Raw genomic sequence first — 25480 nt, 5'->3', positions numbered from 1 at the left:
CTTTCAAGGGAAAATTTCTTTAATATAGTATAATTGAATTTAAATTCAAGTATGCCTATTCTCCCTTAATTTTTAATTAAAAAATGGAAACTTGAATTCCCTCCAACACATGGTACACTGCCATTCAACTTTCTCCAAATTTCAGAAATATGATGGATCTGTACTTTAAATCAATCTCAAGCCAAGGGGTTGGGGACTTTCCTCATAACCAAATATAAGGAATGTAAGCCGGGTGCCAATGCTCACATCTGTAATCCTAACTACTGAGGTGGCTGAGATCTGAGGATCGAGGTTCAAAGCCAGCCCGGACAGGGAAGTCTGTGAGACTCTTATCTCCAATAAACCACTAGAAAATCGCAAGTGGTGCTGTGGCTGAAGTGATAGAGCACTTGCCTTGAGCTGAAGAGCCCAGGGACAGCGCCCAAGCCGAGTTTAAGCCCCACGACTGACAAAACAAACAAACAAAAAGGAATATAAATTGGCTTCTTTCTTAATGAATGTAGAACATTTTTTTCAATTTTCTTACTGACCTAACATTTGCTGTAGCCAGAGCATCAAAGATAGCATCATTAACTGTCCTCCAAATCCTTTTCCTCATTCTGTGTCACAGACTCATTTTTTTCCTTTGAAGTTAATTGAAGGAAATAAGGACTTGACCCTTTATAATTACAATAGACATGAAAAGACAGCTTTTCTAGAGTTAACACAAGTTGACATTGTAAACATTGTAGGGCCAGATGATGCTCTTTCCTGACCCCCTCCATTGAACTCAAAGCCTCCACTGGTACGCTGCCACTTGGGCCACACCCCCAATCTCTTCAAGAGCTTCCACATTCTCCCTACACTGTGAGGAAGTTGTACTTTCTGGGCTTTTTGAAATGCTGAATCAAAATGTGTTTAAAGCATTTGTGAGTAACTACATGTGCCCAACACAGAAGCTTCAGAGGTGAAAACACAGCTCTTTACCCTAATATTGCTTTACAATCTACCAGTAGTGATGGGAATAATATCTAACCCATTATATATTTACTTTGTACCAAGTACTGTGCTAAATATTCCACATAAACTATCGCCTGTAGTAGCTTTCAGCTACAAAAAGCAGATAAAGATGCCCTGTCTGGAATCTTGTAATTACATGGTAAACATCATAATGCTAGTATGATCTAGCTGCTATGGCAACACAGGGAGGCTACTCAGCCTCGTCCAGGGAGGAGCAGAATACTGAGCAGTGTGTTGAAGTAGTAATTACACCAAGGAAGGGAGGTTAGGATACCACAGGCAGAGAACAGAATATAAGCAAAGCATGTGTGGAGTGTTACATGGGGAATTACAAGCAGCATGTTTTGCTAGAGCTTAGAGAGAGTCAACATGATGAGTAACTTTTATCTGCCATATGTACCCATCTGGATTCAACTTGAGCATTAGCCACCTGACAGAGAGCTGATGACAAATCTAAAGCAGAGAAAAACATAAATAATTTAGCACATATATGTATATATATATGTATATTCACACACACACACACACACACACACACACACACACACACACACACACACACAGTGGTAGAATGATTGCAGGGAAGTAAGAGTTGAAAACAGATTGAGAGACTATGGAAATGATCCAGGCAAAAGCCGAAGAGGGCTGGAAAGGGAAAAGATGCATGTTGATGATGTGGCATAACAGAAAGTTCATTTGAAATGTTGTAACTTAATCAAACATAAGAAATTGAGGGGCTGGGAAGGTGACTCAGTGGTAGAGTGCTTGCCTTGCATGCATGAGGCCCTGGGTTCGATTCCTCAGCACCACATAAGCAAAAAGAAAAAAGCCGGAAGTGGCACTGTGGCTCAAGCAGTAGAGCACTAGCCTTGAGCTGAAGAGCTGAGGGACAGCGCCCAGGACCAGAGTTCAGGCCTCACGACTGGACCTCCCCCCCCCAAAAAAAAAAGAAAAAAAAAGAAATTGCGTAGTGAAACCTGTAATCCTAGCTACTTAGGAGGCTGAGGAAAGTCTGTAGTTTAGTTTTAGTTTTATCTCCAGTAAACCACTCAGAAAAAGCTGAAAGTAGCCTGGTGGCTTAAGTGGTAGAGTGATAGCCTTGAGCACGAAGAGGCTCAGGATCAGTGCCCAGGCACTGAGTTCAAGTTCCAAGACTGGCAAAAGAAAAGGAAAAAAATGAATAAAAATTTAATCTATCAGATTCTTAACTCTTTAACTTTTAATGTGTCAATAGTACGGCTACACGATTAAAATTATATTGATTCTGTCTTCTGTTCAGAAATTCTAGATCCAGCTGGGTATTGTAGTTGCACTGTATGGCTGCAATCCTAGCTCTTAGGTGGCTGGAAGGAAGGAAGGAAGGAAGGAAAAAAGGAAGGAAGGAAAAAGGAAGGAGGGGGGAAAAGCAAGATGTATAAATATCAAGGAGGAAATGTTATGGTCAACCTCAAATTATAGTGTATTGTAACTATTTCCTCATAGTTGGTATATACTAGTCATCATCTATGTTTCATGGTAAGAATGGCCTGTTCAATGTGGGGATGAAAAAGACCTAAAATTGCTAAGACGATGAAATTTAAATCCCATGAAAACAAAGGAAAATCAGGTGTTCCTGCAACTAGGAGAACCTGATGATGTTTTAAAGATATTCACATTACCTGAATGCTATCAAAAAGAAGATGCATTTTCATCATGACAATCAAGGATACAAAAAAATGAATTTTTTCTAAAAAGAAAAACTTTAAACCACTTCATTTGTTATTCTAGAAAATCACTTGTGGGTTTCAGGGCTTAGTAAAGAAAGCAGAAAGGAAAAGAGGCTGATGGCTCACACCTGTAATTCAGGACACTGTGATCTGAGGGTTATAGTTCAAAGCAGAAAAGTCCATGAGACTCTTACCTTCAGTTAACCTGCAAAAAGCTGAAAGTGGCTCAAGATGTAGAGCAGCAGCCTTGAGAGAAATCGCTAAATGACAGTTCCCAGGCCCCTAATTTAGGCCCTAGTCCTGGCACAAAAATAAAAATAAAAGAAACAAGATACTAGAAACACAACTAGGGAATCATTTCCCTTTATCTTCAAACTCCTAAAGTTAACAGAAGTATCTTTAATTAAAGTTATGTAAGATAAAAAGGGCACATTGACTTAGATCTTCCATTAAAATTAACTCTAAAAGTTAACCCATTACAGGCTTACAACTGAAAGCAGTGAGATAGAATGCACAGGCCAAGTTTATCTTTATTTACAGAGAAAATACAATTGAATATATCTTGAATAATGGCTGATACTTTGAGGAGTATAGATAGCTTTAAAGTGATCAAAATGTATTGGACGTAGGTCTACCAGTCCAGTCAAATAACGCTCAAAGTTTAGCTGAAGAAGAAGCCCAGCTTCACTGGGTCCTGGTGGCTCATATCTATAATGAAAAGTAATGTAATTCATCAGATTAAAATTTGCCTTATCAATCAATCAAGTTATCACTGGAAAGGACAAGTGTGGAGAAAAAAGATTATTCTTGCCGGAAGAATGATCAAGAATGGAGAGTACTCATGTATTCATTCCCTTTCCTTTCTTCGGTCTAAATTCCTGGAAATAGTCCTAAATGCAGGCAGTGTTTAGTGGTGTGTTAGGACAGCTCTGATCTCATTTTCATGTGGCCACTCTAGTTTCTTTGGAAACAACCCTGGGACCGTTAATGGAGAGCAAAGACCTCAAAATGGATAATAACACTTCTTCAAATAATGCCCAGTGCCACGCTGAGCTCATGTTTACACTCTTTCTGAAACATGTCTCTGCACCTTGTCCAATATAGTTTCTAAGTGGTTGTATAATGAGTTTACATAAAAAACTAACGTATTGAATAATAAACTCTAAAATATCCCAGATTATAGCAAATAAACCTTACATCATTACTGAAAATGGAGTTCAAAAACTAAATTTGCTCCTTAAATCAGAATGCAAACATACCCAACACCCAAAATTATTATTATTATTACCTTTCAGTCAATGTACAAAGGAATTGCCATTTAACCAAAAGTTATAAATACAGTGCATTTTGATCAGTGTCATCTCTTTCAACATTTCTCCCCTACCTAGTCATCCCTCAGTTTTCTTAATTCTGTAGGATATGCATTGGATGCTTGTCTAGCCTCAAATTACTTGATTGTATGTGTGAAATTTTTAATGGAAATATAAAGTTTTTATCATCCTCAACTTTTGGATTTACTTTATCTCAGACTCTCAGTATAAGGGTGGAACTGAGATCTTTTGGAACTTAAACTCAGGGCCTCTCAATCCCATTTGGCTTTTTCTACTCCTGGCCAGTGTTCCATCACTTGAGCTATACCTTTACTTCCAGCTTTTTGCTGGTTAACTGATTATGAGTCGAGTGGATTTATCTGCCTTGGATTGCTCTGAATCTTTATGCTCAAACCTCAATCTGCTGAGTAGCTAGGATTATAGATATGAGCCACCAGGACTCAGTGAATCTGGGCTCTCTCTTCAGCTAAACATTTGTGTTTTATTTGACTAGACTAGTAGACTTCCCTCAAGATTCTGACAAGATTTCAATTTGATTGCAAGGCTGAGTGTATGCTACTTTTGTTTTTTAATGTATGCTACTCTTTAAAAAGTAGGAATACGAATACTACACAGTACTGGGTTCCTGTAAAGGCAGTTTCCAAACCTTCGCAGAGAATGGGTGATATTTTAGGAGAATATTCAAGGTTTATTTTTTCTTGCTTTTATCAGTTTAGTCCAGTTTTGTAAAATCTATGGGCACAACCAAACTTTGCCTTCCTTTCTTTCTTTAGCATCCACGATATTTGTTTCACCAATTGCCTCACACTGGTCATTACCCAGTCAATAATGACCTCATAATGGTTACTAATGTAATGAAGCCCTCTTTAATATCATCCAGCCTTTAGCTCTATATTGATTACACCCCAGTATGAGGAAAGCAGAAGTTTTATGTAGTGAAGCCTTATCCTTATCCATATTGCCATGAGAAAGTATTTCTACTACCTGTTACTATGTAATACCAATTGTCTATAAAGCCTGTCTTTAAGATTTTTCTCCCTTACACAAGAGGTTTTATCTTTGTTGCTGTTATTTTTAATGTACTTATAATGTACTATGTGATTTTTTTTGTTTTTCTTGTATGCTCCTCCCCCTGTTTTCAGTGTATTTGATTCCTGTGCCTTGCATCTTGTATATACATTTTTCTAATTTGGGGAGGGGAAGGGAAATAACAAAATGCTGAAATAACGATAGAAGTTGACCCATTGTAACAATGATATGTATAAGACACTATGTTGAAAATGAACTTTACAGCTTTTTGGGGGGGGCAGGAGTTGGGGAGGTGGGGAGGGAAGGGATGGTAGGGAAAAAACAAAGGAGGGGTAACAATGCTCGATAGGAAAGGTACTCATTACCTCATGTAACTGTAACCCATCTGTACAATATCTTTACAATAAAAAATATATATTTAAATTTTTAAGTCCCTTGTATATAATAACCCACTCTAAAGTCAGCTTGCAAGCACATTGTGGACTATGTCTCTAGCTTACGTGGACAAGACCTAGTAATTTGTGCTTGAACCCTTCCGTTTCCTCCTTTAACAAACAAAGCAGGTGGTATCTAAAAAGCACCCTGTCTCTATCTACCTTGAATGGGCAACTTAAAGCTAGAACTTAATGGGATATTAGGGGCTTCACAAGTTAAGTCTAGCAATTACTCTTCTCTCCAGCAAGTACTAAAAGGCCAGTGTATGGAAAAGCTCCCTGTCTCCTTTTATTGACAGCTTGTCCTTCCAATGTCTCAGCTCAGACTCAGAACTTCAGCTGCCCCAGGTGCCTGTGCTAAGGCCAGCACCTAGGAAATTCAAAGCTAGGCCACAGCAGCATAGACAGTCTCATACCTGACCTTTTCACAGGGCTTCCTCCCAGCTTCTTCCTCTTTGCTGACGCCAATGACATTAGAAAATGCTGACTTGGCTGTGAAGAACAGCTGATGTCTGCTGACATTCCCTGTGTGACCAGCATTTGGTTAGAGCACCCTGAATAGCTTAGACCTCCAAGGACTCTACCTTTGCTGATGCTACATAGACTGTGCCTTTTTGCTGAACTCACCAACTCATACTTTTGCTGAGATTCCAGCACAGTATGCTGAATAAGGGGTGCATCTAGCAAGGCTTCTATGAAAGCAGATAACCTCTTGTCTTTACACAGAGTCACAATACATGGCAATGATTAACCAAAATAAAAATACCATGTGGTCAGTGCAGAAGGCACTGAGGTAACAGTTCATATGTATATTATGCTTATTATATAACATTTTACATATTATATATACCATATATATACCAAATATAAAATGTATTGTCATATATACTATATATTTATTTTTAAATGTTGACCAATACATTGAAATTCAAGCCCCTTCAAGTGAATTGCACTCCTCAACTGTGCTGTATGTATATTTCTCATGAATCTAGCCTATTTCTGTGCCATTTTCTAACATTCTCACAAATTTAGTTTCCCTTCCTATGTTGCAGAACACTTCCAAAGGAACTGAACTTTTCACAGGGGCTCAAAACGGAGCAGAATTTATGGTTTCAAAAGGGAAAGATTGAGAAAAGAAAATAGGCTTAGCTGGGCTATGCACGCTGAATTTCTCCTTCTAAATCCTTGAGCTACAAAATGATGAGCATTACCTTAAAGGGATTCCCTACACATGAAGCGCATTCTTCCTTCCATAGTTGTATTATAGGCCAGTAAACCCCTAGTATTTTGATAGGTTAAGTAATTCAGTAGAAAAACAATTTGTGGAATGAATTAAGGGAAAATACTGCTACAATAAGAGTTGATAAATTAGAAGTTTCTCTTAATAAGGAAATTGGCCTACCAATTACATATACAACTCATTTATTTCTTTTAAATACTTCCCATTCAAAATATTTTCCATGGACAAAAATAGCTAATGACATAAAATCATTTGATTTAGAGTTTTAAAGTGAAATTCACAAACTATAAGTGACATTTTTCAACATATATTAAAAATAAAAGTAAACATACCAATGCTTTGGGCTCCTAAAGGCATAGTGAGGTCCTTGTGTGAAACCATTATGTGACAGAGAACTGAAATAGGAAACTGTAGACAGTTGTCCTGAGGAAATTACCACATCATTTGGATATAATGATATATTCACTATTTTTAAAGTTTACTGTACTGGTCAGAACCAGAGTTTTCACATCATCTGTAAATACACCTTAAACCAAAAGAATGAATATATACATATATATGTATATATAGGCCTTTGATAAAATTTAATTTTTCTGGTTTGCATAAAACCATCCCATCCCATAGCCCCTTATACCTTCTGGAGACAACAGATGCTTTACATTCAGCTTTTCTAACTACTGACGGCCATGGGCAATGCAGGTGTATGTGACGATACTTAGATTTGTATGGAGCTAGTGCATTTATTATTAAGTCTAGCTAGTCTGCAGGATTATGGGAAATCCATCATAGAACTCGAAACTAAGAAACTGATTTTGAAAAATAGATAATTAATTATTTCAGAATGTTCCAAGTCTCATAATGTGTAAATTTCTCTAGATGCTGAAATGTGACTTATTAACAGTTCATGCTGAGATACATAAAATAAAAACTATGTGATGCTTTTCTTTCTTTGAACCAGGAGCTGAAGCTAATTTTATGCTGAAAATTCACCCTTTGAAGAAATATCCTGTGGATCTTTATTATCTTGTTGATGTATCAGCATCAATGCATAATAATATAGAAAAATTAAATTCTGTTGGAAATGACTTATCTAGAAAAATGGCATTTTTCTCCCATGACTTCCGCCTTGGATTTGGGTCATATGTTGATAAAACTGTTTCACCATACATTAGCATCCACCCAGAAAGGATTCATAATCAATGCAGGTATCTGCTACTTGATGTGGATACTAGTAGATCACTATTTTTTGTTACATCTAGTTTTTCTATAACAAATTTACCAGAGTATGGAATTTCGTTTTATAAATTGGAATCCAAAGCATGCGAGCAAGAAAATTGTTTCTATCTGAAAACTTTTCTTTATAGCCCGGGTTTCATATATTCTATTTCTTCAAATGTTATTTCTTCACTTTTTGTCACAGAACACAAAACCTAAATAATATTGGTATAAACTCTAGATAAACATCTACTGACCATGCTATTATGTTTACAAATACCTTTGTGGAAATTACTAATTTCTCCTTTTGGTTTGCTTCAAAATTATTGACTTCAAGCCTGACAAAAATTAACATATTTATCATGTTAATTATCTATCTCTCCATCTCTGTCACAATTAAATTTTTATGATATGATCATGAAGAAAGCCTGGCTATCTCATGGAGGGAATCAAAAGAGGAGAAACTGATCATTTACAAAGAGCCCTTTTTTCCTACCATGTTGCAATTCTGACTCCAAATAGCACTTGTCCTACCAGGAAGAGAACAAATCCTAGATATACAAGTTCTCTCATGATACCACCTTTAGCATATTGAATTTTCAGAGAAATGAATCTGTGTAGTTATTGTTATATAAATCATGTTAATTTAACATATTTTCTGCTACCATAAATTGCTCAGGTCATCTTCTACTACACATTCCAACTTACTAAAACTACCTATCTTACCAGAAGAGACCTGATTTATCTCCTAGTGGCAACTTTATCAACTTCCTCTGCTCTCATTTTTTTTTTCTCACTATGTAACCAAGGCTGACCTTGAGCTGTGGTCTCCTGCTACAGGCTCCCAACTGCTGGGATTACAAATCTGTGTCATCATGCCCAGCTTGAACCTTCCCTTGAAGGTGATCTCACTTCATTTTGAGCTGTCAGGAAAGCAGTTTTCATGAATTTTAATAGCTCACTGTAAGTCTAGTCTAAACATCGTTTTTAAAAAAAAAAAAAAAACAGTGAGAGCTAGGTGCTGGTGGCTCATGCCTGTAATCCTAGCTACTCTGGAGGCTGAGGTCTGAAGATCATGGTTCTTATTTCTAATTAATCATAGAAAAAGCAACAAGTGGCACTGTGGCTCATGTGGTAGAAAGCTAGCCTCGAGCAAAAGTGAGCTCAAGGACAGTGCCTAGGCCCAGAGTTTGAGCCCCAGGACTGGAAAAACAAACAAACAAACAAACAAAAACAGTAAGAAACAATAATATAGTTCAGTTAATTCTCACAAATATTTCCCAAAATGTGATTTTCAGATGGTTTTTTGGCCAACTGTAACAGGAAATTACTCCAAATTCTTACATTCCTCCTTATTTGCACATTGAATATCCCTAGTTGTCTCATTTAATGAAATATATTTAATCTTCATTTTTGAAACATTAAACATTATGGCTTTATATCTTACTCCAAAGAAGTATTCAGCAAGATTAAATTCATCCTCTAATTTTTCAGATTTTTGTGTTATTAAATTTCCCTATCCCCCCAAAACAATACCTACTTCTTTCTCAGTTTAACTGAATAATTATAGCTATGTTCTGAAACTCTCAAGTTTACATAGAAAAACACACTTTGCATTTCTTTTCCCATACAGTGACTACAATTTAGACTGTATGCCTCCCCATGGCTACATCCATGTCCTATCCTTGACAGAAAACATCACGGAGTTTGAAAAAGCAGTGCACAGACAAAAGATCTCCGGAAACATAGATACCCCTGAAGGAGGGTTTGATGCCATGCTTCAGGCAGCTGTGTGTGAGGTAAGATGTGTCAGGTCAATAAAGGTTTGAGCGCTCAGATGCAATGCTCTGAAAGAATGAAGAGATTTTATTTTCTCTCTGGTCTGTGAGGTGAAACATAGCTTGGAAGAATATGTACCCCTCTGACCATGAACTCATCACACATATGACTCACTTTGTACAGATGGGAGGGATGAAACTGGGAAAATATTTTTTACAAAAGGCAAGAGCAACTTGAGCACATGGACATAACTATCCAAAAGGACTGTTCATCCCACGGGAGAACCACGCTATCCCACGATGCATCACGTATGTTCCTTCTTGAGTCCTGATGCTTCCTCCAGTACAACACTGGCAGTCTGTGGGCTCAATGACAGTGGTGAAATAGAGCATGTACAGTTAATTGTGGACCCTGTTGAGCAAGCCGCTTTGAACTCTTATCCTCGAATATCCTCGCTTCATGTTTGTCAATTCAAACATTGTTTTCTTGAGGCAAAGAACACAGTACAGATCTATGTGATTGTACAAGGTCTAATTATACATGTTTATTTCAAGAGTCACATTGGATGGCGAAAAGAAGCTAAAAGATTGCTGCTGGTGATGACAGATCAGACATCTCATCTTGCTCTTGATAGCAAGTTGGCAGGCATCGTGGTGCCCAATGACGGAAACTGCCACCTGAAAAACAATGTCTACATCAAGTCAACAACCATGGTAATGTAGCAATGATTCCTTTCATAATGATGACTCTCGGTGAAATCCACAAGCTTGAATTGGCAATCTAGTTATTCTTGTCCCAGTAACTTACGGAGAGAAGCCACACATACAGAAAGCCAGGATAAATCATGGATGGAAATGTATGAAGCAATACAGTCTGTAAATTATATTCAACAAAATTGATGGCTAAAAGACTTTGATAATTTAGTAGATGACTCTTTTATTTTCTTTTGTGCTGGAACTAGGACTTGATTCTGGGCTTCATGTTCTCACTTAACATTTTGCTCAAGACTGGTACTCTACAACTTGAGCCACACCTCCACTTTTGATTTTTGGCTAGTTAATGATAGACAAAGAGTCTCCTGAACTTTTCCTTCCTTGGCTGGCTTCATATCAAGATCCTCAGCTTCCTTAGTAGCTTGGATTACAGGTGTGAGTCACAAATGCCTAGCTAAATAACTCTTTGATGACCTACAGGACACTGTACAATTTTTTAAAACTAAAAATAGCTTATTTTTATGTAATTCATGCAGCTAGAAAAGAAACAAAAGTATGCCTTCACTTTGTACAAATAGACTAGTTCTACAGGTTGATCTCTATAACCATGTTAAGGAGTGATTGAAAAATAGCAATTGGTCTGGCAGTCTAACAGATATCTTTAGATATCTTTCCAGTCTAATAGCTAAAACCTAAATAGGGAAGGAGAGGGGACCAAAACAAGGGGCTTTGTTTCTCTTTCCCTCCTCTGGAGTGTACCTTTGTGGGGGTCTCTGCTTTAGCTGAGGGATAACTGAATTGCTGCCCGAGGGTTAACAAAAGCTCTGGGTCATATTTTTAAAGGCAGTCTTTTAGAACTCCATCTTCCGAAGCATTAGCTCATGCTAGATATGAAAATGAACAACAAAACGTCACTTGTTTCTGAAGTTGGCACCTATTTATACATTCTCCCAATGTTAGAACACATCAGACTTTCTCAGTTTGTGGCTCCTGCTTGTCTTAGAGGTTCTTTCCAAGGTATTCCTGGGGACAAAGAAATACTGAAAGTTGCAAAGTCCAAATAACTTATTTGATTTTTGACTAGCAACTCTAACTAGTTAAGAAATAATACAAGTGAATATTTAGATATGCCTTCATGTCATTTTTAGTAAATTACTTTTTTATTTTAAATATTTTTATTATAAAGTTACTGTACAGAGGGGTTACAATTGCATGAGCAAGGTAATGAGTCCATTTCCTATCGAGCATTGTTACCCCCTCCTTTGTTTTTCCCCTACCATCCCTTTCCCCCACCCCATGTCTCCCAAACAAATTACTTTTTAACAAGAACTTCTCAAATCTTATAATCAGACTAGTCAGAGATATTCCTTCCCCACATTGATTTTTCACATTCACCAGTGTGGCAAAGTTATACTTTCATTTAGAGGAATAGAGCCAAATGAGAACATTTTAAACATGCAAGCTGCATCTAACTTGTCATTTCTAGTTACCTGGCAAATATCATTTGTGTTGCTTCTCTTCAAAATTTAAACTATTTCTGCTGGGCACTGGTGGCTCAAGACTTCAGCTGTTGAGGGGGTTGAGATCTGAGGTTTGATGTTCCAGTTAACCAGCAAAAAGCCAGAAATGAAGTTGGGGCCCAGCCTTGAGTGATAAAGCCAAAGGACAGCACCCAAACCCCAAGTTCAAGCTCCAGTACTCATACAAAAAGAAAATATTTAAACTGTGCTGTGCCACCTTTGTGAGTGTATGTGGTTCCCAAAGCTATCTTGCCCGTGGTTTGGAAATGAGAGTATTAGAAGCATCTATAGTATGCTGAAGTTGCTATGGTTTCCATGTGTAAAATTCAAATAGATCACCAACTGATCTAAAGTACTCCAGCAGACTTTCATAGTCAAGGTAGGCAATTGTTTTACCATGTACAGCAATTTTAACCCATGGTTATTTAAAAGCTAGAATTTGGGTCTATGCCAATGGTATCTTGCCTCCTGTTAATTCTCTCCCTATAGCCTCATTGTTAGCTCATGCCTTCTTTCAACAAGTAGTTTGACATCCACAATTTATACTGTCTGAACAGAGACCAGTGTTAATAAGAGACAAAGTTTAATTAAAGCCTCAGTACCTTGCTCCGGTCATGTTTTCTTCCAGAGCAGGACCTGAAGTACACACCGAATAGTGTGACATCATAACATGGGCCTATACTTACCATTAATTTGGCTTTCCTATGTCCACCAGAATGATGGTGGACAGATTTTACACTTGGTGCACTATTAAGTCCGAAAGGGTAAATAATCATCTTCATGATTGTTGTATGGGTATGGAGGCTGGATCACAGTCACATAATATGTTAGTCAACTTTCCATCACCATTTAAAAACATACCCGAGACAACCAACTTGTAAAGAGGAAAAAGGTTACTCTGATTTACAACTTTGGAAATCCTAATCTGTGGCTGGATGCCACTGTTGCTTTGTGATTCTGGCATCTCATCATGATGGGAGCCCAGGGTGAAGAAAGTCATTCATCTTGTGGCAAGAGAGAAAAAAATACACCAGGGTTCCATCATCTCCTCTAAGGGCACAGTCCCAATGACCTAAAGTCCTTCCTTTAGGCTCCACCTTTGAGAGGTTCCACCACCGTCAATAACTTCACAGGTTGAGGACCAAGCCACACACACAAGAGGTCATTGGTGCACTTTTAAGATTCAAATGACAGCACATAGCTAGCAATTGCAGAGCCCAGAAATGTTCTGTTTCCAGTGTGATTCTCAGCTAATGCTGTTTTACCTTCCTGAGGACAGAGTTTCATGAATGAGGGCAGAGTTTCATGTGTAAGGACAGTTTGGCTGTTAGAGTTGACGAAAGGAGCTGCTACCCTCTAGTGGGTAGAGTCCAGGGATGTCACTGACCACCACACAGGACAAAGGATATCCTGCACAAAATGTCCACCATTGAGGAGCCCTGGACTGCAGTTACCATTGTAGTGTCATGTACTCAGAAAATAGGCTGTTGGGATGTGTACATATGGACAGCATATACCTTGTGGTTTTCACCTCTGCTGCCAACTCAAGTTGTTGCTCATTCTAAAATACTTTATTGTTCAACACTAAATGTTCCAAATTATCTTAGAGAATTCTATTGCAAATTTTACTGGAGATGACGAGAATCTTGTACTCTTCCCTTCAGTCCATCTAGAAAGACATTAATATTCTGTCTACATCAAATTCTACCATCCCTCTTTTTATGGATTATCTCTTAAACCGAAATTGCTCCCAAAGAATCTTTCTAACTCCTCCTCATTCAGACATTTATAAGTTACTTCCCACAGCCTTAATTACTCAGCAGCTGTCCCCGCATACTGTTTTTCCTTCTCCCTTTTGCCCTGAAATGTGTGTTATCTCTAATAATGATTTTCAGAGTCTAGGGCAGCAATGTTTAATAGGGTAGATGGAAGGGGGAGGTATATTTAAGGGATAGTGACATCACCAGCCCAGGACAGCTGCCTGAGAGGGAAAGTGTTCTGCTAGCAGAATAAAAGGCATGAAAGATAAAATACTTAGAAGATAACATGCTTCATGGAGGAAAGGGGAAGGGGCTTCTGAAAGAGCTATTAATCCATAAGCTTCTTGTCAACAGTGGTATGCTCAACATCTGTTGTACATTTATAATTTTAAAAAATTAGCCTCAAGGTACTTGGAATTTTCTTTGAAAACAGATTTTTTTCTGGGGTTCAAAAATGTGTTCTTTTGAGCCTAAAATTCCCGACTATACTTTTTAATGCACTTCTGAACAAATTAGAGCATTCTAGATTCACATTGTATATATTTTTGGTCAATATGACTTCCTATTTATGAAAGGAAAAAGAAATTAAAGAAAAAGACTCCTATTTTTCAGTGTCTGCTGTTGCATATTAAACATTGGTTTTTGAATGTTTTACATATTAATTTTGTGTAAGCGTCAGATAGTTTAAAATACATGGGATAGCCAGCCGCCAGTAGCCTATGTCTGTAGTACTAACTACTCAGGTTTGAAGTCAGTCTGGACAAGAAAGTCTGTGAGATCTCCAATTAGCCAAAAAAGCAGGAAGTGAAATTGTGGATTAAGTGGTAGAACTCTAGCCACGAGCGAAAAAGTCCTGGGACAGGTTCCAGACTCTGAGACCAAGCACCAGGACCAATCACAGCCAGCCCCCTCCCCAAAAAAACCCAATGTTCTTGAAATATAAATGGGTTTGAAAATTAAGAAGATTTAAGTGCTAGGAAAACTGTAATTATTTGTTGTTAAAGCAAAAGTATTTGAAAATCAGGTTTTGAAATTAAAACAATGTTTCCAGATTGCTAGATTTATATTTTTATTCTCTTTAATTTACTAGTAATATATGAACTGCCATAAGTCTTTTAAGATTATGTGAGTCTTTTGGATTGGGATTTTTGTCTTGTTTGTGCCTATACTGGGTCTTGAAATGAGGTTATCTCACACTTCTTGGCTTTTGCACTCAAAGCTGGTAATCCACCACTTAAACCACATCTCCACTTCCAGCTTTTTGCTAATCAGAGACAAACATTTCCAGATTTGTCTGCCTGGCTTCAAGCCTTGATTCTCAGATCTCAGCATTCCAAGTGGCTAGGATTTAAGGGAATAAACCACAGGCACTTGGCCAGATTATGTATTTTAGCAGGAACAGGAATCAGATTGTAGCTTGCAGAATTTCTATTTCTATTTTTCTTCTGCTACTTTCTTCTTCTTCTCTAGTAAGGATCTAGTTTAGTAAAACAGAATGAAGTAGAGAGAAGTAGGAAAGGAAGAGGAAACATGTCCTGCTCTCCACACACAGGAAATGGAAATGAATAAGAATCTTTCCATTACTTTAAACTTAGACTCTTAAGAATTGCTTTGGGCAGAATGTGTCTTTTACAAACCCATGTGATAAGGTTTTCCAAACTTTTTTATAGGTTGGGTTTCACATCACACTTACATGCAACTGGAGAAAATTGTTATTTCTATGATAACAAATACAGACAGTATCTCTATCATTTTATTTCTAAATAAAAGAACATGGACTATAATTTTCCTGGGGGTGAAACCAGAGCCTTATGTATGGTAAGCACATATTCTACTCTGAGCCCTACCCTCAGCTCTGGTAGTATTTCTTTCAATAGAACACTTTCGATTTTGGGTCTGCATATGTAAATGTAAAATGTGGGTCATAGAACTTTGGATATAGTAAAACTAATTAATTTATTAATTAGTTATTAGTAATTAGTTATTACTAATTAATTTATTAATTAATGCTTTCCTGAGTTGCCACAATACTGGGAGGTTAACCAACTTAATTTATCAATATTTTCTCTTCAAAAAACCACAACTGACCAAAAGAGCAAAATCTAGGGAATAATTTGATCTTGAATCACAGGAGAATAGTTAAGCTCAGTCACATTACCCTGGACCTACATATTTAGGCACCAAAGAACAGGCAGAGACTACTGCAAATGGTTTGGTATTATCACTGTGAGATGTCCAGGTATGATCTTTTTGTTCTATACAATCACATTTATTACTAGAAGAGCATTTCTAGAAAGAGAAGTACCTGTAACATGTCCCACTATGTAACTTCTCTCTCTCTCTTTCTCTCTTTCTCTCTCTCCCTCCCTTCCCCTGTCTCACTTCTTTGTATGGGGAAGGAGAAGAGTTATACTAGTGATTGAACACAAGATCTCCTACATGTTAGCCAGTACTCCACCAGTAAATTGCATCCCAGCTCCAAACTAAGTTTCCCTTCTTACACTTAGCCTTCCCACTGGCACAGAGCATAAGAGAATTAGGTCTGTATACGTTCCATGTATCAAAGAAAAATATGAATAGAGTGAATATGTGAGAAAAGATCAAGAAAAATGGTAACAAAGTGATGGATCTTTCATCTGTACTTTGAACCCGAAGTTAGAAAGAGATTGGGAGCTGGTGATTCACAACTATAATCCTAGCTACTTGAGGGACTGGGGGGGCAGGGGGGATAGAAGGGGGGATTGCCATTCAAAGCCAGCCTAGGCAGAAAGGTCTCCAATTTACTAGCAAAATAAAAACAGAAATAGAGCAGTGACTTAAGTGGTAAAAAGTGCCAGCTTTGAGCAGATAAGCCAAGGGAGAGCACCTTTCTCCTCAATTCTTGTCCCAGTACACTCTCTCTCTCTCTCTCTCTCTCTCTCTCTCTCTCTCTCTCTCTCTCTCTCTCTCTCTCTCTCTCTCTCTCTCTCTCTCCTCTCTCTTTCTGTCTCTCCCTCTCACATACACACACACAGTTGGAAATGAAAATAATTATTGCTGTTAGTTTGTCTTGAAAAGTAGATATTATACTTGGAACTCAAAAAATTAAATCCCCCAACAGCAAATCCTCAAAGAAACAACTGCCCAATAAATAAGTGGGCTAAAGACTTAAAGAGAAACTTCTCTGAAGAAGAAAGAAGGATGGCCAATAGACACATGAAGAAATGCTCAACCTCCCTAGCCATAAAGAAATGCAAATCAAAACAACATTGAGATACCACCTCACCCCAGTTAGAATGGCTAAAATCAAGAACTCTAATAACAACAGGTGCTGGAGGGGATGTGGACAGAAGGGAACCTTACTGCATTGTTGGTGGGAGTGTAAACTTGTTCAACCACTTTGGAAAGTAGTATGGAGGTTCCTCAAAAGACTCCACATAGAGCTCCTCTATGACCCAGCAATCCCACTTTTGGGCATTTACCCAAATGTTTACAAACAAGACCACACTAAAGCTACCAGCACAACTATGTTTATTGCAGCATTATTTACTATAGCTAAGATATGGAACCAACCCAGATGCCCCTCAGTAGATGAATGGATCAAGAAAATGTGGTATATATACACAATGGAATTCTATGCCTCCATCAGAAAGAATGACATTGCCCCATTTGTTAGGAAATGGAAAGGATTGGAAAAAATTATATTAAGTGAAGTAAGCCAGGCCCAAAGAAACATAGGTCCCATGGTTTCCCTTATTTGCAATATCTAGTGTATGTCTGAGTCAAGCAGAAAAGGTCAGATAAGGTGATGTTAGGGAAATGAACCCTTAGATATGTATTCAAATGGTTTTTTTTTCTTTCATGCAATTGTTTCTAATGCATTTATACGATTATTTTTTTGTTGCTTTGTATGTCCCTCCCCCACAGCATAACCCCTTCTTTCACTGTATTTGATGTCGGTATAATTTGTGGAGGAGAAGGGGAAAAACAAGTCGTTTAAATAGGAATACAGGTGGTCCCATTGCAACAATGAGAAGTACAAGTCGAAAACAAACTTTACAACTTTGGTGGGGGGGGGGGGGACCGGGGAGGATTGGTTGGGGGGGGTGGCAGAGGGGGGAGGATGGGAAGGGATGGGAAGGGAAAACAAAGGAGGAGGCTATAATGCTTGATAAGAAATGTACTCATTATCTTGCCCATGTAATTGTAACCTCTCTGTACATTATTATCATAATAAAATAAAAGAAACTAAAAAAAAAGAAAAGAAAGGTAGATATTATTCACACATTACAGAGGATGGAACTGAGCACTACTGTCATGAAGTAATAAACCTGGGATCTGAGCACAAGCTTTACTGCTAAGGAGTTTTATTATATCATATTATAAATCAAACAGGTGTGTATGTGCACATGTGCATATGCACATATGTATATATATGTAGGGGTCCAGGAATATAGAGATATACATTTATAGTTACTTATACACAAACATATTTTCACTTCAATATTCCTTATGAATTTTGCCTCAGAATATTATTGACACTAATGTATTTCAAGTTTTTTCATCTTTTTTCTTTTTGTAAAGCTATTTCTTTTGATTCTTTTTATAAAACTATTTCTTTTGATTCTGCCTTAAAATCACTCCCAATTTTCTTTATTTCCTTAATAACCCACTTAAATTTAAGGCCAAACAACTATAAAGCAAAACACACTAGTATCTAGAAAATTTACAGATTCCCAACCGCAAACAACTGGTTTGTCACTTTAAAAACAAAGTTCCTTACATGTTTCCATCACAGACTATAGAAATATAGTTGATGAACATCATCTTATATGCTCATGTATACATAGCTTTTGACCTTTTCTTCTTGTCCTAAACTTATACTAGTTATTGCAAATAAGAGAAACCATGGGACCTATGTTTCTTTGGGCCTGACTTACTTCACTTAATGTAATTTTTCAAGTCTTTCCATTTCCTAACAAATGGGGCAATGTCAGTCTTTCTGATGGAGGCATAGAATTAACTCCAAGATAGGGACACGACATGATTTTTCTTTCTTGCTATTGTTTTTAATGTATCTAAAATGTACTGTGTGATTTTTTAATTTCTCTTGTATGTTCTTCCCCCACAGTATAACCCCTGTTTTCACTGTATTTGTCATCAGTGCCATGCATCTTGTATATACATTTTTCTAATTTGGGGATGGGAAAGGCAATAACAAAATGCTGAAACAAGGATACAGGTTGACCCATTGTAACAATGAGATGTACAAGACACTATGTTGAAAACAAACTTTACAACTTGGGGTGGGGGAGGTGAGGAGATGGGGTGGGAAGGGATAGTAGAGGAAAAACAAAGGAGTATGTAACAATGCTTGATAGGAAATGTACTCATTACCTTACTCATGTAACTGTTACACCTCTGTATACTATTTTTACAGTAAAAACATAAAAAAGAAAGCAACAAAACAGCACTTAGAAGCTGTAAGAAAAAAAGAAATAGGTGCTAAAAATTTGGCAAGTGGAAAGAGATAAAATTACCATTGTTATTTTAAATGGAAGTCATTAGTTAGTAGGACTTGTACTTGGAAAAATGAAATAATAATCTGTCTGTTGGTTGAAATAAATTCCTGTATTATCAGTGCATTAAATTACCTTTTGATTATGTTATTGTGAATCCAGTATTAATCTTGAAGAGGTCTTGATGCCTAATGCACTGTGCAGAATCTATCCTGCTGCATTTTTCTAAGTTATAGATTTTTGCAGAGATTTGATTGATTATGATGTTGTTCTGCAGAAGAATTTAAAAGTCTCTAGTTAAACCAAAACCCTTCCAAATTAAGTACATTATTATCTAAGTCATATGATTTTCTTCATAAATGTTTGGATATACATTTCATTTCTTTCTTTATTTCATTATATATTACAGGAACATCCCTCACTGGGCCAACTTTCAGCCAAACTAATAGACAACAACATTAATGTCATTTTTGCAGTTCAAGGAAAGCAGTTTCATTGGTATAAGGTATGTTCATTCCAAAAGCTAAAAAATTGGAATATTTAATTTGGTGGGGGGGGTTGTTGGGATTTTATTAGGATAGTTATGAGAACTAGAGGTAAGCATTCTGGAAGTATTACACATTGTATAATCAAAGCTTATTGCTATATTACCTAAAGTATACTTCACAGTAACTTGTTACCATTTAGATATAAATTCTTTGTATGTTTGTAAATGGAGGACCAAGAGCAAAGGGTAGACACTAAATGCTACTTGAGAATTACAGCCAATACACACGAGCACAGTTTGATATGGTGACAATATGTTGATAATAGGCAAGCTTTTCACCAAGTCCACATTCCATCACTGTGCTGTTTGTTTTTGTTTGTTTGTTTTCAGTTTAACCTTAGGGCCCCATACTAAATGTTCAACCACTTTACCACACTCCCATCTGTTTTTTCTTTGGTTATTGTTCAGATAGGGTTTTGTGCTGCCTTAGGCTCAAAACACAATCCTCTTACCTATCCCTCCTAAGTAGCTGGGATTACAGGTGCCTACTATACCACCGGGCCTGGCTTATTAGTTGAGATAAGATCTTGGTAACTGTTAGCCTGAATTGCAGTCCTCTTGCTCTCTGCCTCCTGGATAGCTGACTTTACAGGCATTAGCTGCTGCCATACCCAACTTTTGTCTGTACCTTTTATGTCTATAGGCTGCTTTTACTGGGGTGTATGGGCCTGTCCTTACAGTGGGTTAAAGCTGGACAGTGTCAGTCTTCAATACTGTTTGTACATCTAGCTTTGGTCTAGGCTGCCCAAAGCCTTTGTGTAGAATGTCGGTGGTGTGCAGAATCTTTTGTGGCAGATGAGACTCAGCACAGTAGATGTGTGCTGAGGGATCACTGTGGGGTGCCATGATACTCCCAACAGAGAGTGGTTCCCCATGCGTTTTCTATTGTTTCTTTAGTATCTCCCATGAAATTCCATTTTCTTAGTTTCCATGGCAACATGATGCCCTCACATTTATTGTGCATCACTGTAAACATGGAAGCTTTATCTCCTTTACTATCTTTACTTCTACCTTCTATATCCCTCTTAATGGCTAGGCTCCAGTACTGTTTATTTTTATTTGTTTACTTTCAGTACTGAGATTTGAACTCCTGGCCACACAGGTCTCTAGTCCTATTTTTTGACAGGCTTTTTGGAGATGGGCTCTAGCTAGTTGTGTGTGTGTGTGTGTGTGTGTGTGTGTGTGTGTGTGTGTGTGTGTGTGTGTGTGTGTGTGGTTTGCTGGGTCCAACCTCAAAATACAATCCTCCAGATCCTGATTAGCTAAGATAACAGGCTTGGGCCACCAGCACCTGACTAGTGCCCTTTAATTTTTATTTTGTAAAGCTTTGTTAAGGAAACTCATTATCTTGCCTCAACAAATATGTGAACTCATTTGCATTTGCACAAAGCTGCTGTGCCTTTCACCAGTTCAACCTCATAATTAACCTTGTATTTACCATCCCAGAGCACGATTTTACTTATATCATTTCTTCTCTTGGAAATTCATAATGAAGTTAATTCCCTTGTCTTTCAAATGCACAACCTATGGAAGCATTTTCCAGTGTCACAATAAATTACATTTTAATTTAACAACAAATTAATGTCTACTTGGTCCACACTAAATGGCCCAAAAGCACCTTAATAATAGCAGGAATAGATGCCACCCACTGAGTAGTTAGCTATTATCAGACATTGGGTTTAGAAACACTAATACTTCTATTCTCTTAGTTATTTATAACAATGAGGTCAGTGTATTTATTATGCCCATTTTAACATGAAGACATTTTAAGGGAGATGATGTGCTCTCTTTACCTCTAAACTTCATGGTTGACTTTCAAACATGATGAGACTTTTTATAGCCTTGCCTCCTCTTTCTCTATGACTTACTTTTAAAAAATAATGTTAGTAGTTCTAGCTGGTTCTCTTCAATCCTTTGTAAACTGTACAATCAGGTCCATTATTAACCAGACTGTGCACAGAAGTAAGGATCAGCATGTTCCATGCCTGAGCAGCCCCACTGAGAGTCCTGTGCCTGTTTTACAGCCAGAAAGACTGCCCAGCAATTTTCTCACCCATCTTTCCCCTGGATTTTAACAGTCTTGTACCCCTTCTCTCAATCCATTCTGTACCTGGCTACCAGGATGAACCATTGAAATCACAAGTATGTCTGCAGACCTCCCTTAAGTAAAATATGCCGAGGGCAGGCTTTGATTGAGGGGACTAAATCTCTCATGTGGGCAAGTAAGAGCATGTGGCCTCAACTTGACACTCTGGCTGCATTCCCTGAATGTTCCCTGCCCTGCGCTTGTCCTGCCAGTCCTGCTTCTAACCAGCCTCTGTATAAGTGCTCACCAGACATTCTCCTCCTTTATTCTTGCTACTCTCCTTCCTACACATCTCTGGCAGCCATTTTTCTCTTATTCAGCAAGCTCTTACTCACCTGTTAAGGCAGATCCCATAGTAACCTCCCCAAGGAAACAGTGAGTGCTTTCCCACCTCTGAAGTGCTTGGTGGACATCTCTCCTAACAGACCTGGCATGTCTCTGTTGAGTCATACAAATGTTTTATGAACTAGACATTACAATATCTGTGAGAATGTAAGGATAGGAACTACTTGGCTTTGCAGGTTAGCGTATCTAAAGTCGCATATAATTAGTGCTCAATCAAAGTTCAAGAAATGAATCAGAAAACCCTCTACGTGAGCTCTCTGACTGGAGATGCCAAATACTTCATGTGTAGAGTATAGCTGGCATACAGCAGGAACTTAGTGATGCTTATGAGTAGAGGCACAAGAAGTAGATTTCATGGTTTTCCCAATCTGATTCCATTATGGTGAGTACCACAGTCACACCAGTTTCCTCTCAGCTAGACATTTAAGCCTTTGCTCACTCTCATGCTCTCCTAGAAATACCAAGATCCCCTCCAGAATTATTGAGCTGTCCCCACGGTCACTTTTCCTCCTGTCTGGCTTCCAATGACCTGAAGGTTATTCCATGGAACAGCATTTCTATAAAACCCTTGTCTAAGTTAAATTATGAGGGGGAAAGCTGGGGAAATTTCCAAATCGCTGGCCTATCTTGAACATTTTAATTGGAAAATATACATTGTGAGCCTCTGTGTGGAAGAAAAATTTGCCAAACTTCACCATTTTTTGCCTTCTGAAGCCTTTTCAAAAACTTGTAAAGGCTTTGGGGGACCACTGATGTCTATCACATTTGTAGATCATCATGCACACACATTCACACATGCACTCATGCAGCCACACACCACTACATCCCAGGTATACCAGTTGGCCACCCTGTTAGGTTACTTGTATTTTCCATCATGTTTTTCATTTATATAATGACTCACTTTCCATGATAACTACCTGCCACATGTTGAATCTTTGCTGATTACTGGACCTTCGCCTATTGTTATCATTGTGTAAATATTACTTATATGTATTCTAGGATCTTCTACCCCTTTTACCTGGCACCATTGCTGGTGAAATAGAGTCAAAGGCTGCAAATCTCAATAATTTGGTAGTCGAAGCCTACAAGGTACGTATATATCATATGTGGTATTTTTTCTCCAAATAATCTCTTAACCCCCACTTCTAGAGGAAATACAAACTAGTGGTGGTGTATTATTTTGAGAGGAGTAGTAGAAAGAACATAGGACTCAAAACTTGGACCTAAGCCCTCATCCCTGCCTTTGCCATGATCTAGTAAAGTGTTTTGGAGAGTCATTTCAGCTCTCTCCGTACCTGGCTATTGCCACTGACCGTGAATTGTTCAGATCAAAGGTTTTCCACTTGGCCTTCCAAATCTAATGCTCAATGAGTCACCAAATCATGACTGCAGGAAGCTCTTTAGTACCACAAAGCAGAGTTTCCTATGTCATAAAATAAGATATGCACAGTTTTTAAAAAGTTGAAATATGTCAGGGAATAATGCATTGCCTTGGGATATAATTACTGACAAGACTGTGAAGGACACTGTGTTCCATCATGTGATTGTCCTAGCAATTTCATCAAAACTCTTTGACTGAAAGAATCACCTTAGTAGATTCAGTATTTTATTGAATAGATGGCCATATGTTGTTATCATGAGTCCTTTGAAGAGTGGCTGACAGAGAAAAGAATAGAAGGAGATAATATGCTCTCAGAACTGGGGCATGCCTGGCTATGATAAATGCTATAACAATGTGACTATTCTTTCATGCTAACAGCTAGTCACTTTCTATACATGCCTTCATTTAACCTCACAGATGACCTATAAGGCAGGTGCTACTACTCCCATTGAGTATTTGTAGGAACACAAAAGTGCAGCCAATTACCCAATGGTCACACACGTCACAAGTAAGAGGTGTTCATTCCATGCCCAAGTGCTCCTGCTGTGTGATATCACTTGTTTTTCTTTTCTTACTTTTTAGCATGGTTTTGAAAAATATGCCTTATTCTTTCTTGATTGATGGGGCCAGTTATAGTAAAGTCTCCTTTTCCCACATGCAGAATTTAATAGAGTAAAAGAGTAGCCAAAGCATTTAGAAAAGCTCCAGCTCTCTTCTCTAATCGTCTTCAATATAAACCTGGTTAGATTTGAGTCTCTGGACATTTGTGTTCTCTGCAGAAGACTATATGTACCAATGGAAAACAGAGAACAGAATTCCTTATATGTGTGAAGGACAGGTATGGGGTGTGTTAGCCCACTGATTAGCCTTACAGTAAATATTAGTAAATTCAACAAAACTCCGTCTCCTCAATATGAGTTTCCTTTATTTTTGTGGGTTCGTAGTTTCAAATTTTCATTTTGTCTTCACAGTTCAACTGAAACAATTCAATATTCATTGGAGAATTACACATCAGGAAAAATTTAGTCTGTCTAAATACTTTTAAGCTAAACTTCATATGCAAAGTTTCATTTCTAAATCCCCAAACTGAAAAACTTAAGAGATATTTCTTTACACACTGCTCGTAAACATTGGCCTAACTGGCTTCCATCTTAACAGAAGCAGGATTTCAGAAGGACAAGCTGAGAATATTCATTAAAATATTTCTTTCTCCTCAGAGGAATTATTTCATATCAACATCTGTTTCTATTAGTTCATCAAAATGATTCAATTATTAGGTGATAAATGAGCATATGATTGGGACAGTATTGCCTAATGCAAATGCCGTTAATGAATATTTGGTTCTAAGGATATACCCTCAGAATTTCATGATTGATTATTAATCAGTAAGTACGTCTCTTATGATTGCTGTTAAAAGCAGTAAAATCACCTAAGTAAAAAATTAAAAGCTGCTGGAAACTTTGCTTCTGACATTGCCACATACTTTTTCCTTCTGGGTTGGGGAATCTTTGCTCTGTCAAGAGCCATTTGGATACTTAGAACATTATTCCAGAGCTAAACAAAATTATCAGTATAGGCAGATGGCCACAGGCAGCTGATGAGAACCATACATGTCTGTTTTGTCACATGCTAAATGTCTCCATGGGTTGTTTCCATGGATTTTAAATCCCACCCCTACTCCCTCTTTTCCTGTTTACAAGTTAATGATTTGGAGGACAAAATATGCATAAAATGGAAGAATTTATCTAAGTAACTAGATCCATTGGAACTCAGAGATTGTGTTGGAAAAAATGAGCATGTGCCTGATACATGATAGACATTAAATAGATGTTTGCTGAGTGAGTAATTGCGTGATTGGTTTCATCATAGTAGGAGGCCTTATTTTGGAATTAAAGCT

At 37.7% G+C, this 25480-nt stretch overlaps 1 protein-coding gene across 5 annotated transcripts in view; it reads left to right on the top strand.

The window, feature by feature from the left end:
- Positions 1 to 25480, top strand: part of Itgb8 (integrin subunit beta 8) — an 83156-nt gene that overhangs the window by 39677 nt on the left and 17999 nt on the right. For all 5 annotated transcript variants that reach the window (XR_011366887.1, XM_069996125.1, XM_069996123.1 and 2 more), the window contains exons 4-8: positions 7698 to 7944; positions 9588 to 9753; positions 10288 to 10446; positions 19634 to 19729; positions 23202 to 23291. Coding sequence is in view for 4 of the 5 variants with exons in the window: in XM_069996125.1 (XP_069852226.1) it covers positions 7698 to 7944; positions 9588 to 9753; positions 10288 to 10446; positions 19634 to 19729; positions 23202 to 23291 (758 nt within the window). In the remaining variant the exon portion in view is untranslated. The remainder of the gene's footprint in view (positions 1 to 7697; positions 7945 to 9587; positions 9754 to 10287; positions 10447 to 19633; positions 19730 to 23201; positions 23292 to 25480) is intronic.

Source organism: Dipodomys merriami, unplaced genomic scaffold (genome assembly GCF_024711535.1).
Source record: "Dipodomys merriami isolate MVZ:Mamm:240054 unplaced genomic scaffold, mDipMer1.0.p SCAF_5, whole genome shotgun sequence".
In the NCBI taxonomy this organism is placed as follows: domain Eukaryota; kingdom Metazoa; phylum Chordata; class Mammalia; order Rodentia; family Heteromyidae; genus Dipodomys; species Dipodomys merriami.
This window is presented reverse-complemented; position numbering and strand designations above follow the sequence as displayed.